General features: G+C 58.1%; 1 protein-coding gene across 5 annotated transcripts in view; it reads left to right on the top strand.

The window, feature by feature from the left end:
- The window catches only part of NAP1L4 (nucleosome assembly protein 1 like 4), a 31,967-nt gene that overhangs the window by 4,443 nt on the left and 2,088 nt on the right, over nt 1-25,436 (top strand). For 2 of the 5 annotated variants that reach the window (XM_084907083.1, XM_084907084.1), the window contains exons 2-14: nt 2,097-2,127; nt 2,571-2,629; nt 4,672-4,771; nt 6,396-6,537; nt 6,696-6,782; nt 8,017-8,148; nt 11,032-11,103; nt 15,838-15,977; nt 17,109-17,254; nt 20,206-20,228; nt 20,521-20,652; nt 21,976-22,005; nt 22,345-22,401. In XM_084907083.1, the coding sequence (XP_084763209.1) occupies nt 2,114-2,127; nt 2,571-2,629; nt 4,672-4,771; nt 6,396-6,537; nt 6,696-6,782; nt 8,017-8,148; nt 11,032-11,103; nt 15,838-15,977; nt 17,109-17,254; nt 20,206-20,228; nt 20,521-20,652; nt 21,976-22,005; nt 22,345-22,401 (1,134 nt within the window). In that variant the 5' untranslated portion in view covers nt 2,097-2,113. Of the gene's footprint in view, nt 1-2,096; nt 2,128-2,570; nt 2,630-4,671; nt 4,772-6,395; nt 6,538-6,695; nt 6,783-8,016; nt 8,149-11,031; nt 11,104-15,837; nt 15,978-17,108; nt 17,255-20,205; nt 20,229-20,520; nt 20,653-21,975; nt 22,006-22,344; nt 22,402-23,842; nt 23,877-25,436 lie in introns of all 5 variants that reach the window. The other 3 variants (XM_084907087.1, XM_084907086.1, XM_084907085.1) reach the window with 3 other exon arrangements.

Genomic DNA, 25,436 nt, shown 5'->3' with positions numbered 1-25,436 from the left:
AGTCCTCGGGCTGACGCTCTATCCCCTGAGCCTGGCTAGGGCTCTTGTTAGAATTGCTAAGTGAAGGTTATGCTTAATGAGAACATTGACCACTGGTTTGGGAGCTTAACGTAAGTTACTTGGCTCTTGACATTTGTTTTCACTTACCTCTGGCGTACTGGTTCTCACACAATTACCTTCAAATGCTAAAGAATGCAGCGGTAGATTGGGTAAGGACTACTGATTGGAGCACCGTAAACGAGATGGGCTGCCCCGGCGGCCGGTGGGCCAGGCTTTGTGGTGCTCCCTTCAGAACAGGTGGCTCCTCGGTCCCTTTGTGTGGTGCTGGGCCCTGGGCTGCTGGGACTCCATGGTGCGGAGGTGGGATCCCCACCCTTCACTTGGGTGAACCCAGCAGCTGTGCTACAGGCTTACTTTACTACCATCTCAGCGGGATGAGAACTGTAGACTAACGGGATTCCGGCCTGTCATTGGAGGTGATCTGAACCCGTTAACTGCCACGCACCCAAAACGGAAACCATCCCCACGCCACGATGTTTTAAATTTAATTTTAAAAATCAATTTGCAATGAATATTATGAAAATAAATATATTACTTACAATTTGAATGTTCTTGAATATTTTCAGCTGAAAATTCTCACAAAAAATGATTTTAAAGTTGGTCAGGGCTGCCACTTAGGGAAAACTTTTTTACAGACGCGTGTGGGGAGTGGGGACGGTCCGCTGCTTGCGTCTGCTTATGGCGTACAGTGGGCTAATCGTTCATCTACCTCATGAAGAGACATCGGGGCTCTTTGACGTGATAAGACATGATAACGTGGTAAACATGTCAGTTGTGTTCCCCAGCTCACACCTCCTTTCTCTCTCAAGTGGCCCTATTGGAAATAATATTTCTCTAGCAGTAGACTAGATGATTTCAGTTTAGAGTTAAGGATTCAGCATATTGCTGGATAATTTGCCACGAAAATTTAAAAAAGTTTCCCCTCGAAGAGTGTGTTGTTTGAGGTAAAAGTAGGACGAGAAGCACAGGGCTTACCGGTGCCTTTGTGCAGCGTGCGTGCCCGTCCACACGTGGAATGTGGGCTCGTGAGGGAGCCCGAATGCCGGTCTGCATTCTTCGAAGTTTTAGCACGTCTTTGCCTGCATCCCTTCCACCTTTAACGTGGCTGCCCTTTGGAAGTAGGAACATCTGATGAGGCTCGGGGCTGTGTTTCATAAATTGACGTTCAACCTGGCATACTGAATTACTGTTGTGAATCCTCACCTGAGGATGCTTTTTCCATTGCTTTTCAGAGAACGAAAATAAGGGAAGGATGAGGAGGGAGAGAGAGAAACATCGTTGTGGAAGACACATTGACCAAGCCCGCAGCCCTTAAGTGCGTGGGCTCTAACCACTGAGCACACTCAACGGAACCATAGGAATTATTTATTTATTTATTTATTTATTATTTTTAAATTTTATTTTATTGATTTTTCACAGAGAGGAAGAGAGAGGGATAGAGAGTTAGAAACATCGATGAGAGAGAGAATCATCGATCAGCTGCCTCTTGCACACCCCCCACTGGGGATGTGCCCGCAACCAAGGTACATGCCCTTGACTGGAATTGAACCTGGGACCCTTCAGTGAATGATGCTCTATTCACTGAGCCAAACTGGTTAGGGCATGTGTGTGTGTCTTTAAAAAAAACACACAATGTTCTTGCCAATAAATGCTTCGAATTGCTCTAAAGTAGTTGGCCTAGCATAAACTTATATTCCTGTTGCTAGAACTTACAGAGACAAGGCAAATTAGAATTGCTTTTATTCTGAAGGCTGGTCATTTTAGTACCAACAAGAGAAATGTTTGAGTTAGGTGTGCACACACTGACAAGTACATACCCGGATGTGGGGTTTGAGCTTTGATAAGTGTGTGCACATGGGTGACGGTGCCCCATTCGAGATTTCGGACTTTTCATCGCCCAGAAAGTCCCTCTCCCCTGCCGCCCCAGGAAGTAGCTGGCATCCCCATGGACAGTGCTAGTAAAAGGGTGCATTTGACAAACGTTTTGTTTGATTGCTGAGTGGTAGTAACTGTTACAACTCTTCCTTTACTTGCAGGAGATAAAGACATTCAGATGGCAGATAACAGGTAAGCCAGAATGAACATTCTAGTGGTGAGCTGCAGGCAAGCCTTTGGTTCCTGTGGCGGCTGACAGAGCCGCGGGGGGCGCTGTCCTCCAGCTGGGGAAGGTGGCTAGTCTTGGTCAGCAGTCATGCAGACCAGGGTCCTTGTTGGTTGGGTAGTGGGTTTGGTTTCAGAGCAGGGAGATTATTTGGGGGAAGAAATGGTAGAGGAAAGAATGTAGAAGCTTTGACGAGGGTTGGAAATTAGAACTGTTGGGAGTGGCATGTGGGGGCCCAGGATGAGGATGGGGTGGTTAAGTTATGTACCACGTGTGTCTGTAGTTCTCGTCCATCAAATCTGAAGTCACTATTGACACCTCTAACGTGTTAAGTGTGAAGAACGCCCTGTGCTACTTACCTTTGGGCTTTGTCCACAGTAACCCTTCCTTACGGAACATGTTGCTCTAGCTTTTTAGATGGGGCTCCTTCAGATTCCTCGGAAGCTGCTAAAGATGCCAGTGCTACAGGTCAGTCCCCGCGGGAGGGCGTCCCCAGGAGAGCTGGCGGGCAGGTGGGTCTCCGCCCGGGGTTCGGCGCCGCCCGCTGCGGGAAGAGCAGCTGCTCTGACAAAGGGCTCCTCAGAGCCGGGGAGAACCTGGTGGTGAGATGAGAACCAGGACACCGCCTGAAAGTGTCACGGGCAGTTCAGACTCGGCAGAGGTCACGCGCCTACCTCCTGGCGTCAGCGGTGACTCATGAATGACCAGGCTCTTTCCATCCATCTGTGCCTTCTCCGATGGTTCTGAAGCAGATCCCAGATCCCCATTTTCGTACAAGTTCACAGGAGTCTTTCCCCTTCCAGTTCCAAAAGGCCCCCTGAACTTTTTTTATGGATATATTGGCTAAGATAGTCGCTAAAACAATTTAGTGGAAATTCCCTGAACACTGGGAGGAATCCTCATAAGCACCACCAGAAGCTTATAGCATCGATGCGACAGTGTGTGGGGTCATGTCTGTCTGTCTACCTCCCCTTGCCCCGCGGTTCCTCACGGCCCTGCTCCCCCCAGCCTAGCCCGAGGGAAGTCTCCTTGGTTGGAGAGCCCCCAGCCCCTTCCCCTCAGCGCAGTGGCACGGTGCCCGGCGTCTTGTGGAATGCCCGTGCTCTGGACTGCTCTGCCTTCCCTCCTGAGAGTCAGGGTGAACGTTTGCAAGACGGCCACGTGGGGGACCTTGTGCCGCGGAAAGTGCAGTTGGGCCGTGGCAGGTGCTGGCGTTGGTGACGCGGTTAAGACAGCGTCTGCCAGGCCTCTGTCGTGAGGCTCCTTCTGTTAAAGGCTGCACTGGCCCCGTGGGGCCGTTCTCCACGAGGCGCCCCCCTGGTGTCGGCACCACGGTGATCCTCGCTGCATCGGTATGGCCTGGGGCTGCACAGGTGCTTTCTAACCCTCACTGCCGCCGCAGACCACAGCTGTTACTGTAGGGACGGGGGTCACTTGCTTGTCAGTGTTGAGAGTGGCTATTGCTACTCTCTTGGGTGCACGGTTTGTCCCACTGAAGAGGCTCCTTCAGGCTGGCGGTGTCCCCTTCCTTGCAGTGCTTTTTTTGAGTAGCTTTGTGCACAAGCCATGGTCCATTTTCCTTTGAACTTGCCTTGCCCCGACTTGGGCTCTGTCAGTTGTCTAGGGGCTCTGTCTTTGTTGGTGGGAGAGAGAGAGAAACCAAAGTGTAGGTGAGAGGTGTCACTGTGTGTAGGCCTTGCCACGGCAGAGCCAGAGAAGAGGTGTGTGCACACAGTGTACGGTTGTGTGTGGACACAGTTGCGGATGTTAAGCACAGCGCTTCCTGTGGTGGTTGCGTGTAGCTAACTGGGGGCCTGCTTGGTGCGCTCTGCTTGCCCACGCACGTTCCCACCGGGGCTGTGGCGCCCCGTGAGTCTGCCTGGCTGCACAGCGGCAGGAAGAGGGGTCGGCTCAGCAAATGAGTCTGTGCCGTGACCGCAGGGGCCAGGCGGTCACAGTGCACAGGGTGACGCTCCCCTCCTGCGAGGGCCACGCGGCCTCTGCCAGGAGCTGGTCAGGACACGGCGGTGAGGAGGGGGTGTGCGCAGGAGGATGGTGCCGTGAGGACCAAAGGGCACTTGGGAAGTCGCACCAAGGAACTGGTGGGTGAGGCCGGGCTTTCCGGGCTGTGTGCCGGGCACACGTGGGCACTGACTCACTCTGAGGAGCCGTCGGCTTACCCCTGTCCTTGGCTTCTGCGCCCACGTGGGACTTGGGGCGTGAAGGCAAGGTGATGGGAAATGGCGGTGTCCTTGGTTGGGAGATTTAGAGCTTAAACAGCCATGATGAGACCAGAAGTCTCTGGGGCCCTCTCAGGCTTTATCACCCGCCTGGTGATGAACAGAATATCCGGTGCCTTGGGAGGGCACCTCAGGTATTCTGTTTTCCCCAGCCACAGGCCACGTTTAGAAGCTCACTAGGTGAGCAGGCTCAGAGGCGGTGTGGGCGATGGGGCTTGGCTGCACGGGGTGGGCGTGTGGTGATTGTTCCGCCTTGTTTTCAACGTGCAGAGAAGCTCACCGACCAGGTGATGCAGAACCCTCAGGTGCTGGCAGCCTTGCAGGAGCGGCTGGACAGCGTCTCCCACACTCCTTCCAGCTACATCGAGACGTAAGTGCCTGGGCGTGAGGCGTGGTCCACTTCCGGGAACGGAGGAGGGAAGCGACTGGCCTGTCCTTAGATTGGAATGGTGCTTCCATCCGGCAGAGCCTGCTGAGCCAGGCTCTGGTTCCGGCGAGGCGTGCTGGCTCGGTTCAGGGTCGGGGCGAGGGGCTCAGACCTGTAGAAAGCACGCAGCAGGAGGGCGCTCTGACACTGGGCCCGTAGCCCATCCGGTGGCGATTGCAGCCTGTGAGCCAGCAGCACAGGGACGGAGTTGGCGGGACCGGGTGCCGGTGAGGGCCGAAGGCTTCTCTCCTGGTGGCTGTCAGCTGCCAGCCACTCCTCCCGGACTCACCTGCCGTGCCTGCAGCACCTCCAGCGGCTCTTCCAGGAGAGGCCTGTCGTGGAGCCGCCAGCGAAGGCAGCTCTCTTCCGGCCGGTGGTCTCCTTCTGCAGGACGTCCCACCCCTGAGTTCCGACGCACGGCTCCCGTGTTGCAGGCTGTTGGGGGGGAGGGGGGCCTTAGGTCCGCCTTGCCCAGATAGAAGGCCCTGGGCAGCTGGCTGGGAGCCTCTGCAGGCTGTCAGTGCTGCAGCGCACGGTGCCTCAGTGGGAGAGGCGAGGGGGCAGTGCTTCGGAGCGGGGCCAGGGCTTGTGGGAGGCTGTCGTTCCTGTCGCTGCCTCCGATGGCCAGGTCGCAGCAGGGACCAGTGTGCTTGGGACCTTTTCGGTTCTCACTGCACGAGGAAGACTTAAGTTAGAAAGTGATTTCAAGACGTGTAGCTCGTGCAGGGAAGCGGGCGGGGCAGTGTGTGTCCTCTTGTGAGCCCACTGCCTGTGCCCGCCTCCCGCACTCGGCCGGGGCGTGACCCCTCACGCTCAGGTGGCCTGGGTGTGGCTTACCCAGCGCGGGGTCCTTGGTGAGCCACAGCAGCAGGACACAGTGCTTTGTCATTGGCGTTCTTTTGGACGCTGAATGAGACTGGACAGCCCTAGCTGGTGTGGCTCAGTTGGATGGGTGTTGTCCCCGCACCCAAAGGTTGCTTGTTCGATACCCAGTCAGGGCACATGCCCAGGTTGTGAGGTTAATCCCTGGTGGGGACCTGGTGGAGGCAGCCGATCAGTGTTCTGCTCTCATCAATGCTTCTCTTCCTCTCCTTTCTTCTTTCTCTAAAAATCAATGAAAATATCTTAAAAATTAAGGGGTTTCTTCTGTGTTTGATTTTTATTTTGTGAATTATTTCCTCAGCTTCCTTCACACTGTTTTTCCCCCCTGTTGGGATGTGTGTCCCTCTTAAAATACATTTCTATTGATTTCAGAGAGGAAGGAGAGGGAGCGAGAGATAGAAACAGGAGTGATGAGAGAGCAGGCTGCCTCCTGTAAGTCCCCCACTGGCGATCGAGCCCACACCCAGGCCTGTGCCCTGACCGGGAATTGAGCCGTGACCTCCTGGTTCATAGGTCTACACTCAACCACTGAGCCCCGCCGGTCGGGCCTTTGTAAACGGTTTTAGCTCTTTTTCATAGCAAGGATGTTAATTCTGTGTTAACCTAGATTTATTTTATAAAACAGGAAAGCATACCACTTTGGTTTTGTAAGCATGTGGCAGTTTCTTTTCTGCTTTCTCTTTAGTTTACCTAAAGCCGTGAAAAGAAGAATCAACGCATTGAAACAGCTTCAGGTGAAGTGTGCTCACATAGAAGCCAAGTTCTACGAGGAGGTCCATGACCTGGAGAGGAAGTACGCGGCGCTCTACCAGCCCCTCTTCGACAAGGTGGGCCCCGCTGCGCGGCTCCGACCGCCAGGAGAGGGCCCGGCTGCTCCGAGTCCCAGGCCGAGTCCCAGGAGGAGTGGTGGGAGCATCGGGCTTCAGCCTTCTCGTGGGCCTGCCTTTCCGAGTGACATAACTAAGAAGGTCTTGCTCTCATTTAGAGAAGGGAGTTCGTCACTGGTGACGTGGAGCCGACAGATGCAGAGTCGGAGTGGCACAGCGAGAACGAAGAGGAGGACAAACTGGCTGTAAGTTGTGCTCTTAGTGAGCGCCGCCTGCGTTCTCTCCCGGTACAAGTCTGACCTGGCGGAGAAAGAGCTCTCACAGAAGGTGCTGCTCCGCCCCGAGGCCAGGTGCTGGGGTTCTTCGTGGCTGGATACCGAGCAGCTGCGGGCCTGGCGTCTGACGGCGCCACCAGCTCGTGCAGTGGCCCAGGCAGTCTCCCCACCCCCTCAGTGACCTGAACAGCTCTGCACTGTCTGCATTGAGATCCCGGAGCCAATGAGCGAGGTTGTCAAGCCTCAGTGACAGGCTCAGCCAGGCGTGCGGTGCTGGGCACAGCAGACGGGTGTGGTGAGGAGGGTGTATCGGGAACTCCCGCCATCCTGCTCCAGGACCAGCGCCAGGAGGTGTGGCCAGAGCACCTCACCACTGGCCCCGTTAGGTCAGTGGGTTACTGGTCCTTTCCGTGACGGGCCTGTCCTTCACATGCTCACAGCCTTTTGCCTGCCAGTCCCGTTCCAGTGCCATCGGTTCACCGTCAGCCTGACCTTGCGTTTGGGAGACAAGGAGCGTCTGTTGGAAAGTTCCCTTTCAGGGGCGTTTTGAGGCGTGTGCTAGTTTTGGTAGCCGTGTGTGGGTCTAAAGACATGCAGAGCCTGGCCTGCTTGTAGCTGTGGCTGCGGGTCAGTGTCCTTGTGAATCAGGTCCTTCTGTTCAAGAAAAACCTGCCTCTGCCGTTTCCTGGGCAGGTCCCCGTGGCACAGCACTCGCACCTTCCCGCAGCCTGTGCACATGTCTTCCTCCCTCCAGGACCCTGTGTCTACACGGGCACTGGCGTCTCTGGTCACCACCTGGTGTGGGCACAGTGCCTCCGGCTGCGGTGGCAGGTAGAGCGGTCTCCCTGGACGTGGTGCACAAATGGTTGGCAGTTCTGGTTGCAGAAGCCTCTGGAGTTGCGTGTGGTAGGGGTGATCATTCCAGGTGGGGGCCTCGTGGGGACAGCACTGCACGGCCTTTCCAGTACGTGGTCTTTGACCCCTCTTGAACTTTTCCACCAATTTAAATTCTTTGGCGGAATTGTGTCTGGGCTGAGTGCCTTGAATGCTTTGTCCCAGAAACCTTTACATCGTGCATGCAGGGTCAAAGGACACGTGTTTGCGATAGTGTCTGTGCGGGTTCTGGAAGGATCCTCTGCGTCAGCCGTGGAGTGTTGGCGGGTTGCTGCTCTGTGGTGACTACTGTCCTCACCGTTGCTCCTAGGGAGACATGAAAAGCAAAGTGGTCATTGCGGAGAAAGAAGCCGAGGCGGCGGAGGAGCCAGCCCCCAAAGGGATTCCCGAGTTCTGGTTCACCATCTTCAGAAACGTGGACATGCTGAGCGAGCTGGTCCAGGTGAGCATGCTTCTCCCGGGCGGAAGGTTGGTCTTCAGACGGGGTGAGCTGCTCGCTGGGGTTCCTCGGTGGTGCATTGTGGGTGGAAAGGCACTCTGGCCCCTCACAGGAGGGCTATTCTGGTGCGGACCCAGTCACACCTCTCTGCTACTGCTGCTGGAGCCCTGCGGCCGCGCCTCCTGGGAAGGGCTGTGGCCTCAGCCAGAAAGCCTGTCAGCAGGTTCCAGCCCCCTTCCATTTCTTGTTCTTCCTTTTTAAAAAAGTTCATGGCTTTTTTTTGTCTTTGTTTTTTAATTTATTGATTTTAGAGAAGAGGGAGGGAGGGAGGAAGAAAGAAGCAGAAACATCAGTTTGTTCACGTATTTCTGCCTTCATGGGTTGCCCCTTGTGTGTGCCCGGCTGGAGACGGAACCTGCAGCCTTGTGCACTGACCCTGATCACCCAGCGAGGCAGCCCTTCTCCAGCTCACTGATGTGGACGGGGCCAGTGAGGGCTGTGAACGTACACACGCGCGCTAACACGTGCTGGTCACACTTCTCCGTCGGTGGGCATTTGAACCGTGAAGCAGGCCCGTCGGGCAGTGTCCACGGCAGAGACTCAGGAAAGGGTGTGAGGGTGCGTTTCCTGCTCTCCTTCAGCTGACAGGCTGCGTCGGAAGCACGTGCCTGCTGTAGCCTGTGTTCCCGCCCGAGCCCCTTCACGCAGAAGTTCAGGTCGGGTTTAGGAAAACCAGATCCTGCCACGCGCCAGAAACTCATTGGGAAGATTTTGTGCTCTGTGCAGACCACCCAGGCTGCTTTTTAGAATCACCTGGGCACCCCCGTCCCCCCCCCCCCCAAAAAAAAAAATAAATGATTTCATTGATGTCAGAAAGGAAGGGAGAGGGGGAGAGAGAGAAACATCAGTGATGAGAGAGAATCATAGATCACAACCCGGGAATTGAATTGAGACCACTGGTTCATAGGTTGACACTCAACTACTGAGCCATGCCATCCGGGCACCTGGGCAACTTTTAAAACAATAGCAAAGAAAAAAAAACCAAAATTCAGTAGCAGCCTCAATGCCTCTGTCCCCACATCACTGGCAGTCCCAGGTGTCGGTAGAAGTTCCCAGGTTCTGGGGTGCCCCGGGGCGGGAAGTCCCCACGCAGAGGACTGGGTGGTGCTCTCAGACCTCGGTGGGTGTGCCATCCCTGCGGCACGCAGGCCTGGTTTCTCGGGTCTGGGTGGGCCTGAGGGACTGCTTTCCGGTGTGCCACTGGTGGTACCGTGCTGCTGGGTGTGTGGCAGGCTTGTCGTGATGGGGCTTTGGGGCCAGTAGGTGACTGGCTGTAACCTGGCTCCGGGTGCTGGGGTGGCGTGGCTGGTGTTGAGGGCAGTAGGAAGCTTAGGCCTGCTTCCGAGAGGCGTCTCCTTCATTCCCCCAGCACCTCTGGGTCACCGCCTACTTCCGTGTGTGCAGCGCGTCTGAAAGCTGCGGGAAGACCAGCTGGCGTGTCCAGAGCGTTTCTCCATAGGAGGGAGAGGGAGAGGTCGTTGGCACTGACCTGACAGCGTTTGTGGCCGGAGGTGCCATTCGGGTCAGACGTTAATTCCAGAAGATGGGCGCAACGAGTGCTCGGTGCTCGGTATGGGGGTGGCAGAGCGGGTGCTGCAGGAGGATTGAGAGGGTCTGGGCAGCAGCTCCCGCTCAGCCCCCCGTGCCCAGGGCTGGGCTTGTGGTCCTATTCGGAGCTGTCACCAGGGGCTCAGCTGGGACCACCGCGGAGTTCTTGTCCTCGAGGCCGGAGGGGCATGGTGTCATTTCATGGCCGGGACATGGCAGAGGGCACTGCGGGTGAGGGAGACGTGGACGGTCCCACATGAGGGCAGCTCGCCAGCAGCATGCTGGTGATGACGTTCCCCTTGGCCTTTGGCACGAGACACGACACACTAGTGACGTGCAGTCTGAGCCGGTGTTCTCTGGAGGCAGTTCTGACATCTCAAACTGCCGTGACTTTTTGTCTAGACGTGCTATGGGCCTCGCTGTTGCTGTTTGGTTATTCTATGTCTATGTCAAAGAATTTGATATTGGGAACTTGATATTTATCAGGCTCGATTCTTAGAACTTGGTGGAACCTCAAGAGATCTTTCAGTTCAGTCCCCAGGCTTCAGGGGTAAAGAAATAACTGCTTGCTCTGGCCGGTGCGGCTCAGTGGTTGGCACATCAACCTGGGCACAGACAAAGGTTGTGGGTTTGATCCCTGGTCGGAGTGCATGTGGGAGGCACCCTATCGATGTTTCTCTTTCTCTCCCTCTCTTTCCTCCCTTCTCGTAATATCAAGAAGTCACACAGATGGAGCACTTCCGGTTAGGATGTGGTTGTGGGTTTCGAGTCTCGTCTTCCTTTTCTGTTCTCTCTCGGACTTTCTCAGAGGAAGACGTTGGTAAACTGCATTTGAGTGACACTCAGAGTAAAAGTGTGCAGCCAGTGTTGGAAGCTCTCGTGTGATCCCTGAGCTGCAGGCCTCTGACACGCCTCGTGGCTGTGTTGTGGATTTGGGAGAGTTAGTGCCACCTGCTAATGGCGGTGGGATGGGAGTTTGGTTGATCCAGGTGATTCTGTGATTCTGTCTCTTCAGAGTGCTCAGGATCAGAGTGCTGGGTGATGGCCCCTGAGTCCCAGCACTGTGCACTGTGAGAGCAGCCAGGCCCTGGTCTCGGTGTTGAAGGCGCTGCCCCTCAGACCAGTTGTCAGGCAGCAGCTTGGGTGGCTCCCAGGAGTCATTCCTTGGCAAGAAGAGGACCCACCAGGGCCCCGCGTCCACCACCCAAAAGGGACACAGCAGCAGCTCGGCAGGGACGGTGTGGTCTCAGAAGCTCAGGTTCTTCTCTCTGTGCGCAGGAATACGACGAGCCGATCCTGAAGCACCTGCAGGACATCAAAGTGAAGTTCTCAGACCCCGGCCAGCCCATGGTGAGTGCCGATGGGGCTCCGGGGGGTCGGGCGTCAGGCCACGGAGGGTGAAGGAGGGGCTTGGGTCCAGGCAAGAAGGCAGCCCATCACCCACGTGTGTGACATGAGCCAGATGCCTCCTGAGGATTCGGGCCGCCTGGCAGGGGAGGCAGGTGCAGGAGCCCGGCAGGGTTGGACTCCTCCGTCCCACGTGGTGTCCACTGAGGTGCCGTGGCTTCTCACTAGCTTGTGCCTCTGCCATCCTGTCCCTGAGTGGCTCCTGGGTTTTTGAGGATCTCGTGTCTTTGAAATGGTTTGAAAGGAGGTGAGGATAGACTGGTTGGGTGTGAGCAGCGCTGGACAGGGACCTCCCAGGTGTCTGCTCCCCCAGCACCTGCAGAGCGCCTGGCCCGGGCCTGGGTTGGAGCTCATCTCGTCCACCAAGAGGTCGTGGTTTTGATGCCCAGTTAGGGCACCACCCAGGCTAAGGTCGGATCCCTAGTCAGGGCGTGTGCGGGAGGCAACTGGTTGATGTTCCTATCTCATCAATGCTCCTCCCTCTCTCTCTCTCCCCCTCCTCCCCTTTCCTCTTTCTCTAAAAAAGCAATAAAAACATATCCTCGAATGCAGATAAGACTGAAAATATGATCCCCTGCCCTGACTTGTCACAAACCCCCCTTTCCAGGTCACCGAGTGTTAGTGCGTGTGGGGGTCTGCCTGCCAGTGAGGCTCAGCCAGCCTCCCTCTTCTCTGGGGAGCCGGCTCACAGGAGCACTGTTCGTGGCCTGTTCGTCTGGCTCCATACAAGCGCCACAGCAGTTCCCACGACACGCGACTGACTGGCTTATGGTGGCTCTCAGGTTCGGGTCTTGGAGACAGCACTTGGGCTGTGGGCTGAGGGCCTTGGCCAGGAGCTAGCCTGGCCTTTGTCCCTCCTGTCACAGAGCACCAGCCCAGGTAGGGGACGGGGCCAGTGTGACTGGGAATTCTCTTCCTTAGGCTGCAGGTGGACAGGGAGACATGCCTATGTATGTCCCTTCCCCTCCCTGTCTGCTGTGCTCCGGGGGTGACATCCGCCCTCCCTCTGCAGGTGAGGAGTGGGCCTGAGCCACAGATGCCTCTCCAGGCTGAGGGCCGCTCTGGTGTCCAGGCGACTCCTTCCTCCTCCCGCAGCCTCTGGGCTAGCCTGGGCCCTCCTCTCAGCCCCTCCCAGTCTGGGCTCCTCTCTGTGCAGAGGCTTTGCCAGGGCGCCCCCCGGGGACCACCTGTGGCCATGGCGGTCTGATAGATGTGAATGCTCTTTCCCGTGTGAGCACTAAGATTCCGCAAGTTTTTTCCTTCCACTGCCTTCTCGCCTGTCACTCATCTGGATTCACTTTATTGGTGTTTCCTTTTTCATTGGTTCCCTTCCTTTCTCGCAATGTGTCGGATGTGGCTCCCCGAGGAGAAGAGCCCGAGGGGGGAGGCCATGAGCCAGTGTCCCTCGTGGTCCTGGTGCTCACTCTGGAAACTTAGGAAATCAGACGGTCTCCAGCGCCTGGAGAGATGCCCCAGCCCGTCTCCCTCAGCCGCGTCCTGTCAAGTGTCTGAAACACCTAGGACATTAGAGCCCAAAGAGAAAGCCCAGCCTCAGAATGGAGGGCCCAGCGCCCCGTGCCCGCCCTCCCCGCCCTCCCCGCCCCCACCTCCCTTCCCCTCTCCGCGGCCACTGCTCCCACGCGGCAGGCAGCCAGGGGCGTGAAGTGAGGGCATGAGACACTGTGTGCTGCTCTTCCACACCACGCGCTCGGCTGGGCGGGACGGCGTTCTTCCTGCACCTGTTGGGGTGGATGGTTCCTTAGCATTCCCTGTATGCCCACCCCGCCCCGCTCTGAATGGCTGCATCGTGGTCAGCGTCCTGGAACCCGGATCTTTGTTGAAGCTTCTGACAGTCTGTTAGTGGAATGCCTGGGCCAGTGGAGGTGAGCATCAGTGAGGCCCAGAGGCTGTCAGTCTGCTCCTGCTGGCAATATGTCTTTGCACTCCCTTTTTGTAATAGCGATTTTTATTGATCTCTATTTTGGAATAATTCCAAGCAGCACAGAGAATCTTCTAGTCTCGGCATGACTGTGGCAAAGACAGCAGCAGCGACTCTACTGCTGGTTAGAGATCACCATTAACAAGTGTGGGATCGGGCACGAAGGCGGAGGCCTCACCCTTGGGCCTTTTTGTTGGTCCATTAGACACTTTAATTCACCCCAGTGCCTTTGGGTTACTCTAGATCAGGGGTCCTCAAACTTTTTAAAGTGGGGGCCAGATCACGGTCCCTCAGAGAGCTGGAGGGCCAGACTATATGAACTACTAATTCCTACTGTAACACCTTGGCTGCGCTCACTGCCCAAAAAACCTGGCGGGCAGGATCAGACTCCCCTGGGGGCTGCATGTGGCCCGCGGGCCGTAGTTTGAAGACCCCTGCTCTAGATAAACAGGCCTCGGGAAAGGGAAAGTCAGAAAACGGGAAGAAGAGAAGTGACACTGGGTGGTAGGACCTGCGGGGAGGGGAAAGGGAAGAACTCTCCCCGACAGACTGGGTGCGGAAGGACCGAATCCCACACAACGCTCGTTTGCCCAGCGGGCCCACGTTGTGGTCATGGCCCAGTGGTCCCTCCCATCTCCGTCTTCATGCTGGGACCCGGTTCCCACGGCTGCCTCCCTGTCCTGCTGAGCCTGGACCCGCCAGACCAGTGTCTTGTCTTTGTTGGCCATCCTTCCTCTCCAGCCCCCACGGCTCTGAAAGGTCAGGGGACATCTCCTGGCCAGACCCTCTGCCATCCCTTCCAGCACTGACTGGTGCTCCCGTCTCTGATCCCCGTCTGTGCTCTCGTGCTGTCGTGGCCTCTCTCCCTTCACCCCTTCTTCGGAGAACCCTGTCTCACTCCCCTTTGTGTTCTGAGTGCTGCTTCCATGGATCAATCTTCAATCGGGAGGGGGTGTCATTTTCACTGTACAGGTGAGGAAAGCGCAGAAACTTCCCGAAACCACACAGCGCTCTGAGCAGTGGGGTTGCCCCCGGCGGTCTGAGCCCCGACTTGGGCTTCACCGACGCTCCTTACTCACCAGCACAGGCTTTTTTGTCCTTGGTCAGCGGGCGGAGGCGAGGGGACGTGCACAGCTTCCTGCGTCCACTCAACATCTCCTCGAGTAGAAGGCCTTCCTCAGGACAGTATTGAGGTCACAGGCGGTGTCTTTATTTCATTACTTACTTAGATATTGCCTAGTCACCTTCAGAGAGCTATTTACAGTCCAACCAGTGTGGCTCAGCCATTGAGCGTTAATCCAGGAAGCGAGGTCACTGGTTGGGGTCCCGGTGGTCGGGTTGCGGGCTCAATCCGTGTGGGGCATGCAGGAGGCAACCGATTCATGATTCTCTCATCATTGATGTTTCTCTTTCCCTTTTCCTTCCTCTATGAAATCAATAAAAATATATTTTTTAAAAATGTATAGGCCTGGCTGGTTTTGCTCAGTGGATAGAGTGTCAGCCTGTGGACTGAGGTTTCCTGAGTTCAGTTCAGTCCAGGGCACATGCCTGGGTTGCAGGCTCAATCCCCAGTTGGGGGCATGCGGGAGGCAACTGATTGGTGATTTCTCGCTCATCATGATGTTTGTCTCTCCCTTTCCCTTCCTCTCTGGAGTCAGACTAATAATAGAGGAATATGCAACGTGTCCAGGATGCCATCATGACTAGTAGGCTGCCTGTGGCGACAAGGCCGGCAGGGGAGTTAGTGAGGGACTACCAAACGACTAAACAGAAGGCTTTGGGGTGACAAGGTTGGCAGTGGGGAGGGTAGAGGGGGGTAGTAAGGGGTGACCAGACCGTGGGGGGCGGGCAGTTGGCAGGGCGGAGGACAGTTAGGCAATCAGGCACACAGGCAGGCTGGCAGGTGGCAGTTAGGGGCTAGCGGTTCCGGATTGTGAGCGGTAGTTAGACATCCCCTAAGGGGGACCCCCCTACCCCCGTGCATGAATTTTGTGCACCGGGCCTCTAGTGTGTGTGCGTGTATGTGTGTGTGTGTGTGTGTGTGAGAGAGAGAGAGACATACAAAAAACATACTGGAAATTTGCAAACCCAAAACTTGAAGAAAAAAAAAACAATTTGTGAAGCTATTTACCTGTGTGAGTGCTCTTGGTTTCCCAGAACAGGAGTAGACTACGTTTTTACTTTTCATTTGCTCCGTGCTCCTGAGTGTCCGTGTCCTCCGTGCAGGCCATGACTGCTGCTCTGCACACTGTGTCCATTCTCCCTGTGCGGCTCTGTCCCAGCTTGCAGACTGCTCTGTGGCTGCAGGGAATTTGTCCTGGGGTGCTGTGTTTACTGCCCTCCCCCCTTGGGGTCCTGCCACTTCGCAGAGCAGACAGCTGAGCTCTGCCCGCACCCTGGACCCTGTACCCGGGGGAGAGAGTAGGAGAGGGCGGGCTGTCGATGCCCAGCTTCTCCCTCCAGACCCTCCACCCACCAAGCACTCCCCCTCCACAGGAGGAGCCGCACAGACCCCGCCCCGCCCAGTCACTGGCTTCCCCTTGTGCTGCTGCTTTTGGCGGTAAAGACTTTTTTCTCATTCCGTCGCCATGCTGTTGGCTACTGCCTGTGTGTGCTGCTGAGGGAGCTGGTCCGGGAAGCACTGTGGCTTACCGAGTCCGTCCTGGGTGTCTGGATGTCAGGGCTCACTCTGACTTTCTGTCTCGGTCTTTTGTGCTCACTCTGCGTTTCTGTCTCAGTCTTTTGTGCTAGAGTTCCACTTTGAGCCCAACGACTACTTTACCAACTCGGTGCTGACCAAGACGTACAAGATGAAGTCCGAGCCGGACAAGGCCGACCCCTTCTCCTTCGAAGGCCCGGAGATAGTCGACTGTGACGGGTAAGGAGCGCCAGTCGCCGGAGGACTCTGTCAGAGAAACGGGCTGAAGCTGGAGGTCTGGAACTTGCCCAAAGCCAGGAGACCACGAGGAAGTCGCTTTCTGTTTGCGCATGTGATGGCAGCGCTGAGGGATGGATCACGTAGTTGCAAGTGAAGGCTTTGGGGCAGTGGTCTGGCTCCCTCGTTTTCGGGAGGGGGTCGGTTCCCCAGGCCCCACAGTGAGGCGTGGCCGTCAGCCCGGTGGTGGTGGTGGTGGTGGTCAGCACAGGGCAGTGCGGCCAGCGGCTTGCTCTGCAGATTGGGGCGCCGTGCTTGTCCTTGGACTCTGGGATGTGCACCTTGGCGGCCTCAGGGTGCCGGTCGCCAGGGAGAGCGTGTGGTCTGAGTCACTCCTCTCGGGCGTGTGAGGTGCTTTGGCGCTTGTTTTTTAGTGGTTAAGACGTTACTTGACTCACTGAACCTAGTGCTCGTCCTCACAACGCTCCCTGTTGGTGATTCAGACTCAGGCCCGGCTGGGCTCACATGGCCAGGGCAGCTGAGACAGGGCCATGGCCCGGAGCAGCCCTCGAGAGATGGGCGTGGCTCTCCAGGCTTTTAGTGCTGCCAGGCGCTCCCTGTTGGTCCGCGGTGATTCAGCGGTGAGAACGCTCGCTGTGCCCTGCCCGCCCTCAGCATACCAGGAGCTGTGTGTTGTGCACGGCCCTTCCCACTTTCCCTTCTCCAGCTTGTCCCGCTCAGTTGCCTTGGAAATTGGGGTTTGAGTGGTGACTTCCTGGGGATGGGGGGTTGTCCAGGGGCAGCAAGTGAGCGGCTCTGGAGGTGCCTGGGGGTTCTTTGCAGGAAACACGCTGCAGCCTGGGCTGACACACACATGCCTCCAGCCCGCGGAGGGCCAGGGCGCTGGCGCCCTTGGCTGCAGAAGCCGCGCTGGCGGCAGTGCTTCCGGTCCGGGTGAGGTCAGGGTGAGGCAGGCTGCCGGTTTCGGTCTGCCTGCAGGTGAGCTTCCTGGGTGTGGATACGTGCCTGCAGGTGGGTTCGTGAAGCTTCAGCTTCAGCGTAGAGCGTAGTGTGCTGTTACCGCATGTCGGCTCTTCTTGTGGAGTGTGTTGACGGCTATCTTTCCCCCTGCAGGTGCACCATTGACTGGAAGAAAGGAAAAAATGTCACCGTCAAAACCATCAAGAAAAAGCAGAAACACAAGGGTCGAGGCACTGTCAGAACCATCACCAAGCAAGTCCCCAATGATTCCTTTTTCAACTTCTTCAGCCCGCTGAAAGGTGAGGTGGCCACGAGGCTGATGGCAGGTGGCCCTGCTTTCCAGAAGCCCCTGTCCCGCGGCTTGGCTCTTACAAAAGACCTGCAGGGCGGCGCCTCTCACTGACCCGAGAAATGGGAGAGGGTTTTGGTTTTTACAGGAGAAGGCGAGAAGGGACATAGCACGCAGCGTTCCTCTTGCACAAGTCGTTGCTGGGCCGGGCACCTCGAGCAGAGGGCATTTTACCCTGAGCCCCTCCCACGACCACGCTCAGCACCATCGCCCCCAGCCCCAGCTCTGGCCGTGGGGCCTGGGCTTTGCCGTGACCCTGCGCGTTTGTTGGCAGGACGCACACTGAGGTGGGAGCAGAGCCTGAGAGCTCCGCAGGGGGGCGCGCTCATGAGGTCGGGCGGGATTTCCATCCTCGTGAGCAAAAGAAAGACACAGTGCGTGCGCTGATCCTGTCTGCAGCCGCCATCCTCATCGTGCAGGCTGAGGACGCCTTGAAAGCTGCCAGGGCTGGTGCCAGCAGCCAAGCGGGGACCCGTGGGTAAAATGCGCTGGGTGGCAGGCGTGCAGAGCGTGTGTATCACGGCATTCTGTGTTCACCTCGTGCCGGGGCTGCTTTAGGCTTTGGGTGCGATTTGGTGTGATTGGAGGTTGGTTTTTGGTTCTGAGAACACTGAAGACATTTCCACCTAAATGAACGATAATTGCTGCTTGGCTTTCCGCTGGCCGCCTAAGAACATGTCATAGGAACCTTCTGCTTTGGATAGCGGGACCTGTGCCTCTGTAAGAGCTCGAAGCTTCAGAGTCCAGTTCTGGTCCCCAGGCGAGCTGGCTGCTAAGGGAATGGACGGCGCTGGCCACAGGCACTGTGCTCACGGGGTGCCGGGGGCAGCAGGGGTCCTTGCAGCAGGAAGAGAGGCCGAGACAGCACCCCAAGCTCCATTGTAGAAAGCTCCGAGTGCCTGCAGGGGCCCTCCCACGCCTCCCTCTGTCCCAGGCTGCTCGCAGCTCGGCTCTGTGGCACCGGCCACTGCGCACTGCCGTCACAGGTGCAGCTGCCCGCCTCTGCCTCACCCGGGCCCGGTGGGGCCGGCGTTTGGAGACGTGTCTGTCGTGGTGCTCGGTGTCTGGGTCCCCATCGGGAGAACGTGGGCCCGAAGCAGAGCCTGGAAGCTCCCGTTCTGCGTGGTGGCCCCGAGCGGTAAAATGAAGGCGGTCCGAGCGGGAAGGCGAGCTCTGGCTCCGAGAGGCAGTTACCGGACATCTGAGGGTCGTTTCCGGACCCTGAGAGGACGTGATGGCGGAGCAGCTGCTGTGCTCACGCGCAGACACCCATTGCTCGCCTTCCCCCTGCAAACCAGCTGGCGGTGAGCTGCCAGCTCTGCCGCAGGACACGCAGTGCTCAGCAGCTCCTCGGGCTGAGCCTTTACTTTTTTTTTTTTTTACAGAGAGGAAGGGAGAGAGATAGGAGAGTTAGAAACATTGATGAGAGAGTCTTCGATCAGCTGCCTCTTGCACATCCCCTACTGGGGATATGCCCACAACCAAGGTACATGCCCTTGATCAGAATCAAACCCGGGACCCTTCAGTCCGCAGGCTGGACGCTCTATCCACTGAGCCACACCGGTTTCGGCTGAGCCTTTACTTTTGACCTTGTCTCTGAGCCCAGTGCCCTTTCCTCCCGCTCCCGCTCCCCATGCTGTCCTGTCTCCTCGTCATTGTGGATGTTTTCTGTGGCTTGTCTTGGGGCCCAGAAGGTGCCATTGAGCGGGCTGGGGGGTGAGAACAGCCATAAACGTGGCCCCTTAGTGTCCCTGAGTGGGAGGTCCCTCGGAGCCTGTGTGGAGTCAGGACACAGATGAGCTTTGATTTTAGGGAGTTTCCTTAAAATACTTGGTGAGGTCAAATGGAACCAAGGAGACCCGGGGGCGGGGGGATTGGTCCTTTGTGGGTGGTCCCGAGAACTGGTGGCAGCACGGCTCCAAGCCTACAGGCAGCGTTGACTGCACTCCTCATGGGGCGAGCTCTGTGGAATGTGCGTCATGGCTCCATGTTGCTGTGGTCACAGCAATCACACGAACATCCCTACCCGTGATGAGCTCCATGAAAACGGGGTGCGAGTGGGGCAGGGAGGGGTAGCCAAAAAGACATCAGAATGGATGAAGTGATTTTTGAAATGAAAGAAACAAAATGGCCAGCCCAGCGGCCTCTGTCCTTAAACCTACAAAACGGGTCCAGAAGGCAAGTTGGGGAGGTCCGTGGGCTGATCCCGAACCCTGAGCCCGGGGCCCCAGGCCCTGAATCTTAAACAGCCTGGGGAGAGGCGGAGACTCCAGAGGATGGACAGGCAGGAATGAGGCCCGCAGTTCAGGGAGGGTCTCGGGCCAGCACCGCTGAGATTAGGGATTCCAATCCCTTGATCGATTGAATGTCACTGGCCTCACTGAGGGCGGGTCTGATTCCTGACCTGCCGTCACCCTCAGTCCAGCACAGTCTGTGTCGTGTGTGGAACCGACTCAGCGTCATGGTTCGTGTGGAGCTGAGGTGCTCTGGGTGGGCAGGGATAATGCCCCGGCCCACAGGGCAGTTTCTCCCCCGCAGCAAGGGGGCAGCATGCTCGCTCCTGCCTCCTCGCAGACGGAGCGCAGTGCTGACCTCTGGGAGCCTCCCTGCCCTCCGCTCCCACACGGCCCCCGAGGCTCTGCAGGACGGAAGTCACACCCACTCGGCACAGTGCTCCGTGGCCACAGTCCGCGCCACTCGGCACGCCTGCACCTGCTCACGTTTAAACAGCTGTCAGGGCCTCGGGGTTGGCCTCCTGCAGCTGGGTGCCCACCTGGGGTGCGGGGGAGCGGGCATGGGTGCTGTGGGTGCCCACCAGGAGGCACAGGTTAAAGCTGAGCTGGAGGCGCTCTGCTGGGCGGTTCTGTTGCTCGGTGTAACGGTGTGTTCTGTTTTTTCTAGCATCCGGGGACGGAGAATCGCTGGTAAGATTTGTGACGTTATTGAGGGCTCCTGCTTGGCTGATAGATCTGTTTCCCAATTAGATACCTACTTGCTTTGCGATCTATTCCTCTTCCCTGAAGCGGGGGTGGGGGGGATTTGTGTCCACTGCCCTCTGCCCTGGGACACAGCCCGTGTTGCCCATATGGCTGCACTTCTGCCTCCTGCATTGCACTCTGTGCCTTTAAAGCAGCTGAACTCGGGGTGCTGTCACGGGGACGGGGGGGTGGGACATGGGAATGTGGGCCAGTCCCACTGAAGGGAGTGACTGTGCAGCTTCCCTCTCAGGATGAAGATTCCGAGTTCACGCTAGCCTCTGACTTTGAGATTGGACACTTCTTCCGTGAGCGGATAGTGCCGAGGGCCGTGCTGTACTTCACGGGGGAGGCCATAGAGGATGACGACAATGTATGTGTCTGCGGAGCCCGCCCAGGATGCGGGCGCTGCTGGTGGTGTTGGGGGGACGAAGGGAGAGGAGAGGTCACCGCAGGGGGGAGGCAGCGTCCGGGCAGTCCCTGTAAGCTTTGGGTGACTGCCAAACAGGAGGGACCCTCATCCACGGAGGTCTGACCGCACCACGCAGTCAGCAGCAGCAGAGCCGACTCGTGCCGGCCTGTGGCTCTGTGACCTCGGGTGTGGGCCCGCTCTTTCAGAAGGGTCGCTCACGGAGGGGAGCCTCCCCAGCCAGAGTGGGGGGTGGCCCCGAGCCAGCCTCCCAGGACTGCCAGTCCCGGGTCTGCACCTGAGGCATCTCCTCCAGAACCCAGGTTGCCATGGGTCCTGATTATTGGCCACAAAGTTCTTTTTCATTAAGTATATAAACATATATACTGTATCATTGACTTCAGAGAGGAAGGGAGAGGGGGGAGAGAGAAACACCAATGGTGAGAATCGTTGATTGGCTGCCTCCTGCACGCCGCATGCTGGGGTTGAGCCACAACGAGGGCATATGCCCTGATCAGGATCAAACCCTGACCCCCTGGCTCATAGGTCGACACTCAACCCATTGAGCCACGTGGGCTGGGCACCAAGTTCTGTTGTGCAGCATGTTGCTCCGGGGCGTTTCCGGTGATGCTGATCCCTTGCTTTCAGAGCGATGGCGGCTCCTGGTGCCTCAGGTTTCCTTGCTTGCGAGGCCGGCTCCCCCCACTCCTGTGCTGAAGGCCCTGCTGGGCTGTGTGGTCCAGGCTGGAGGGCGTGGTGGGCTTGGGCCCGTGTCCACAGCTTGGCCTGTGCTGTGCCACCACAAGTGCTTGCTGAGATTTAGGAAGTGCTGGTCACACGAAGAAGTGGAGGCGGGAGTTCTGGGCTCGTCCTGGGCCTGTGCGCCCCACATAGGACCAGCTCTGCCGAGTGTGAGACGGGTTTGAGAGGCCTCTGCGGATCTCCAAAGGCTGCCCGTGAAAGGGTGCGTGTGGAAGCTTCGGAAGCCCACCCCTGAGCCGGTCGGAGACAAATGACAGTGTCCTGGTTGGGCCAGCCCCAGCAGGCAGTCTCCCCTCTTCACCCCCGTTCGTCCTCTCGACTGGCATCCCATTGATGGGCAGGGCTTGGGAGCAAGCCTTCCTGCAGCCTGGCCCTAGCCAGCCATGGCGCTGGTGCCCAGGCTGCCAGCAGCAGGTGGCCTCTCAGCACTTGGTCTGGTCATGCTGCCTTGTGCTCCGCCCGAGCAGGATGGCCTGCCTTCCTCAGGCCTTTCAAAACCTAAACGTGTGTTCCCTTCTTTTTCAGTTTGAAGAAGGTGAGGAAGGAGAAGAGGAGGTAAGGCCAGCTTGTATGTGGCAGCTCAGTGCCCCGGGCGGGGGGACAGCGTGTGGGCCCCGGGCCCTGGTGACATCCCTTGGTGTGGCACGTCAGACGTGGGCCCCGGTGAGGCGGCAGGAAGGTGGCAGATGCCCTCGCAGTGTCCCGGTGACCCTATGTTTGGCTGATGAAATGCTTCTTAGGAAGTGGTGGTTCAGTCCACAGAAGCAGCGCGAGGGTGGTTGCAGGGCTGAGCAGCAGAGGATACGGGGAACGGAATAGTCCAGAGGGGTCAGTAGTGTGGGGAGCGGTTGCTTTCCTCCGAGCGGAAGTGATGCCTGTCCATCCTCCGCGCAGGAGCTGGAAGGAGACGAGGAGGCGGAAGAAGAGGACGATGCCGACGCCGGCCTCAAGGTGAGTTGCTCTGGGGCTGTGCGACCGTGCGCTGTGCTGCTGAGCACGCCCGCCCACATCGGTGAGGAGCCCGACGTGGCCCCTCCCTCCAGTTAGAACGCGGGCAGGTGTCGGGGACTGGGGCGGGACTGCTCGGCGCCTTGGACGGCGGGCGAGTGTCCAGCGCCTGCCCCCAGCTCCTCAGGCTGTGCCCCTCTGGTCCCGTCCGGGGACGCTGTCACTGACGCACAGGCACTCAGGTGCTTGCTTTTGGAGAGGTGGGAAGATGGCACTTCGTGGGGGGCAGGGTGTTATTTTTAAATAGCGTAACGAAAACGTAAGTGTAACTTACCACCTGTACTTGGGTGAGAATGCTGAAAAACTGGCTAGATTTCTCATAATTTAAAGTAAACGAAGTTTTTTTAAAAGTGACAACATGAGTGGACAGCCCCGTTAACTTATTGTAAGTCCGGAGCTGTGCTCCTGCTCTTGATTGGCTCACACTCAGGTGCTTTGCCACTTGCCTGGTGCTGACTGCAGGGCGGCCTTCCTGGGACTCGCTCTGGTCTGCGCAGGAGCCTCTGCAGTCGTCCCTCCCGACACCTGGCCTGGGCAGTGCGCACTTCTGGTTCCCCGTGTGCGTGTCCCCGTCTTCCCGGTGCAGTGTGCCCGTGGCTGTGCGTGCAGAGCCCGTCTGTCACTGTCCGCACCGCGTGTCCGTGAACCATGCTCGCTGCGGAGTGCCTGCGGGGACGAGGGGTCAGGGTGTAAATGTGCTCCCCGGAACGAGCGTTGTGTTGGGGTGGCCTGTCCATCACGGCAGCTGTTCCATACACCCCTGTGCTCGCCTCTGAGCCATAGCGGAGAGGCACGCAGACCTGGGGCCGGCTGTGAGCGCGTCACCCTTGGGGGACAGGAGTTGCGGGGTGTCTAAGTTAACAAGACTGGGTGGTGGTGACCCCTGACACTGCCACGCCGAGCCCCAGATGTGTTCTCTGCCTGTCTCACTGGCAGCAGGCGCTTGGCTCCTGTTGTTTCCTTCTGGTGTCTGTCCTGTTCCACGTCCTGTGTCCTGGGGGCACTGTCACCACGCGGTCACATGACCTGGCAGAGGTGGAGGGTTGTGGCACTCACCCCATGACGTCTCGAGGTGTCTGTTGGGAGCGGGTGGTGCTGTGAGTGCTGGAACTGTCAGCCGTGAGTCAGACTCAGGCTTGTCCTTGTGAGCCGTCTGTCCACGTCCCCCTGTCCCCTGTCAGAGGGCACCTCTGTAGAGGCACTTGCCAGAGTGTGTGCGCAAAGGAGAGCAGCAGCAGGAGCCAGCACAGCTGTGTGTGGAGGCTGTGCTCTCGGCCTCGCTGCAGCCCTTTCGTGCCTGAGACGGGGCTGCTCCCTCCTGTAAGATGGCGTGCCTTCGTTTTCCTCATGCTGACCGTGCCTTTCAATTTTTCTCCCTGTTTAGGTGTAATTTTTGTCTGTTAATCATGCGTTTCTAGGTAAGGTGGAATTCCATTCATTCCTAACTTCCAAATTGTCGATCTGTGCTTTATGACAATGCCTGTTGTGACTGGGGCAGAGCAGGCTGCTGTGCGGGTGCACGCGCCAGGCGGACACGGCCTCCTGACCAGCCGCCTTGTGGGGGGCTCTGTGTGCCCAGCGAACCAGCTGGCCACGACCACGCATGGCTCCTGCTTGCCGAGCCCAGGGTTTCTTGCTGACCACGCAGCCAAGGAGCAACTGGTGTGGCGTTTTTCTCGGTGACAGGACTGCCCTCCAGGAAGAGGACAGGGGAGGCCCTGGGAGGTGGGCAGTCTGCAGGGCACAGAGCCAGAGGCCAGCGGTCCTCCTGGAGGCGGCACGCTTCCCCGCCCCTGCCGCTCCCTCAGGCCCTGTGCCCGTGCCACCCCGCGATGTTCCTGGGTGTGCATCTGTCCGTGTGCAGCCAGTGGGCAGTGAGGTGGCGGAGCTTGTGCGTTTCTTATCTGGAAAGCGACTGCCCGTGTGGGGTGGCATTAGCACGTGTGTTGCGGTCGCTGCAGTTCTCACTCAATGCCAGGTCAGCTGTTGGTTTCAGCAGCAGGAGCAGCAGCAAGCCAGGGCCACTGTCCCCTGTGGGCCGTCGTCACCGTGCTCCCTCTGGGCTCGCCTGGGACACTCACTGCTGCCAGGGCTGGGGCGCAGCGGGGGAGGTGTTGGGGCCGGAGGCAGGCACGAAGGCAGCAGGGGCCTTCTGGGAAGTCGGGGTCTATGGCCAGAGGCAGCTCAGACAGGACGTGCCTGTGAGAGCCGGGACCGGGGCTCCCTGTAGGAGGCGCAGGTGCTGGTGTGAGTTCAGATCGGCGCCTTAGAGGGTCGGTTGCACTGTCCTTTCTCGCTCGTGGGGCGCAGACTGGGCTGAAGGTAGGTCTGGGCGCTAGCTAGGGCAGGGCTGATCACCTACCTGCGTGTTGGCATGACTGCGCCCACATGTCTGAGGAGCTTGTCTCCCAGGTTGTGCCCGAAGCTCACTCCCCCCCGCCAGCTCCTGTGAGCGTCACGAGCTGTGCAGCCTGGGCCTCTGAGCAGAGGAGCGGTGTGACCACAGCGCCCCGTGCACAGCGGTGCGGGCGTCTCTGCGCTCCTGCTCGGGCACTTGTCAGCCACCCAAACCCGTCTTTGGTCCCGGGATTCGCCAGGTTTTTGACTGTAAGTTTGTGCCTTTGGAACGCCAGTTCCTCTCCCTTGATCATCGGCGTGGAGTGGCCACACTGCCGTCACACTGGCATGAAGCAGGAGGCTCGGCCGGCAGCCGTGTTGTCCTGTGTCCACGGCCCTCCTGGCCTTGGTGTGGGTGCAGACTCTTCCCCCGTCTCCACAGCCACGCTGGGGCTGCCTGTGGACCAGCGGGCAGTTCGTGCTCCCTGCGTGATACAGTCCGCTGTGTCCCCTCCGCAGCTCCCTGAGCACTCTGCTCGGCCGCAGCACGGGGCCCGGCCCACGGTCCCCCTGCAAGGACGCTGCTGGTGCCGAGCTCTCGGCCAGGACCGCTGGTCAGGCTTGTGGTTTTGGTGTTTCGG

Source organism: Pipistrellus hanaki, assembly GCF_964339955.1.
Source record: "Pipistrellus hanaki genome assembly, contig: scaffold_39, whole genome shotgun sequence".
In the NCBI taxonomy this organism is placed as follows: domain Eukaryota; kingdom Metazoa; phylum Chordata; class Mammalia; order Chiroptera; family Vespertilionidae; genus Pipistrellus; species Pipistrellus hanaki.
Note: the sequence above shows the minus strand (reverse complement) of the source record. Positions and strands in the feature narration are given on the sequence as shown.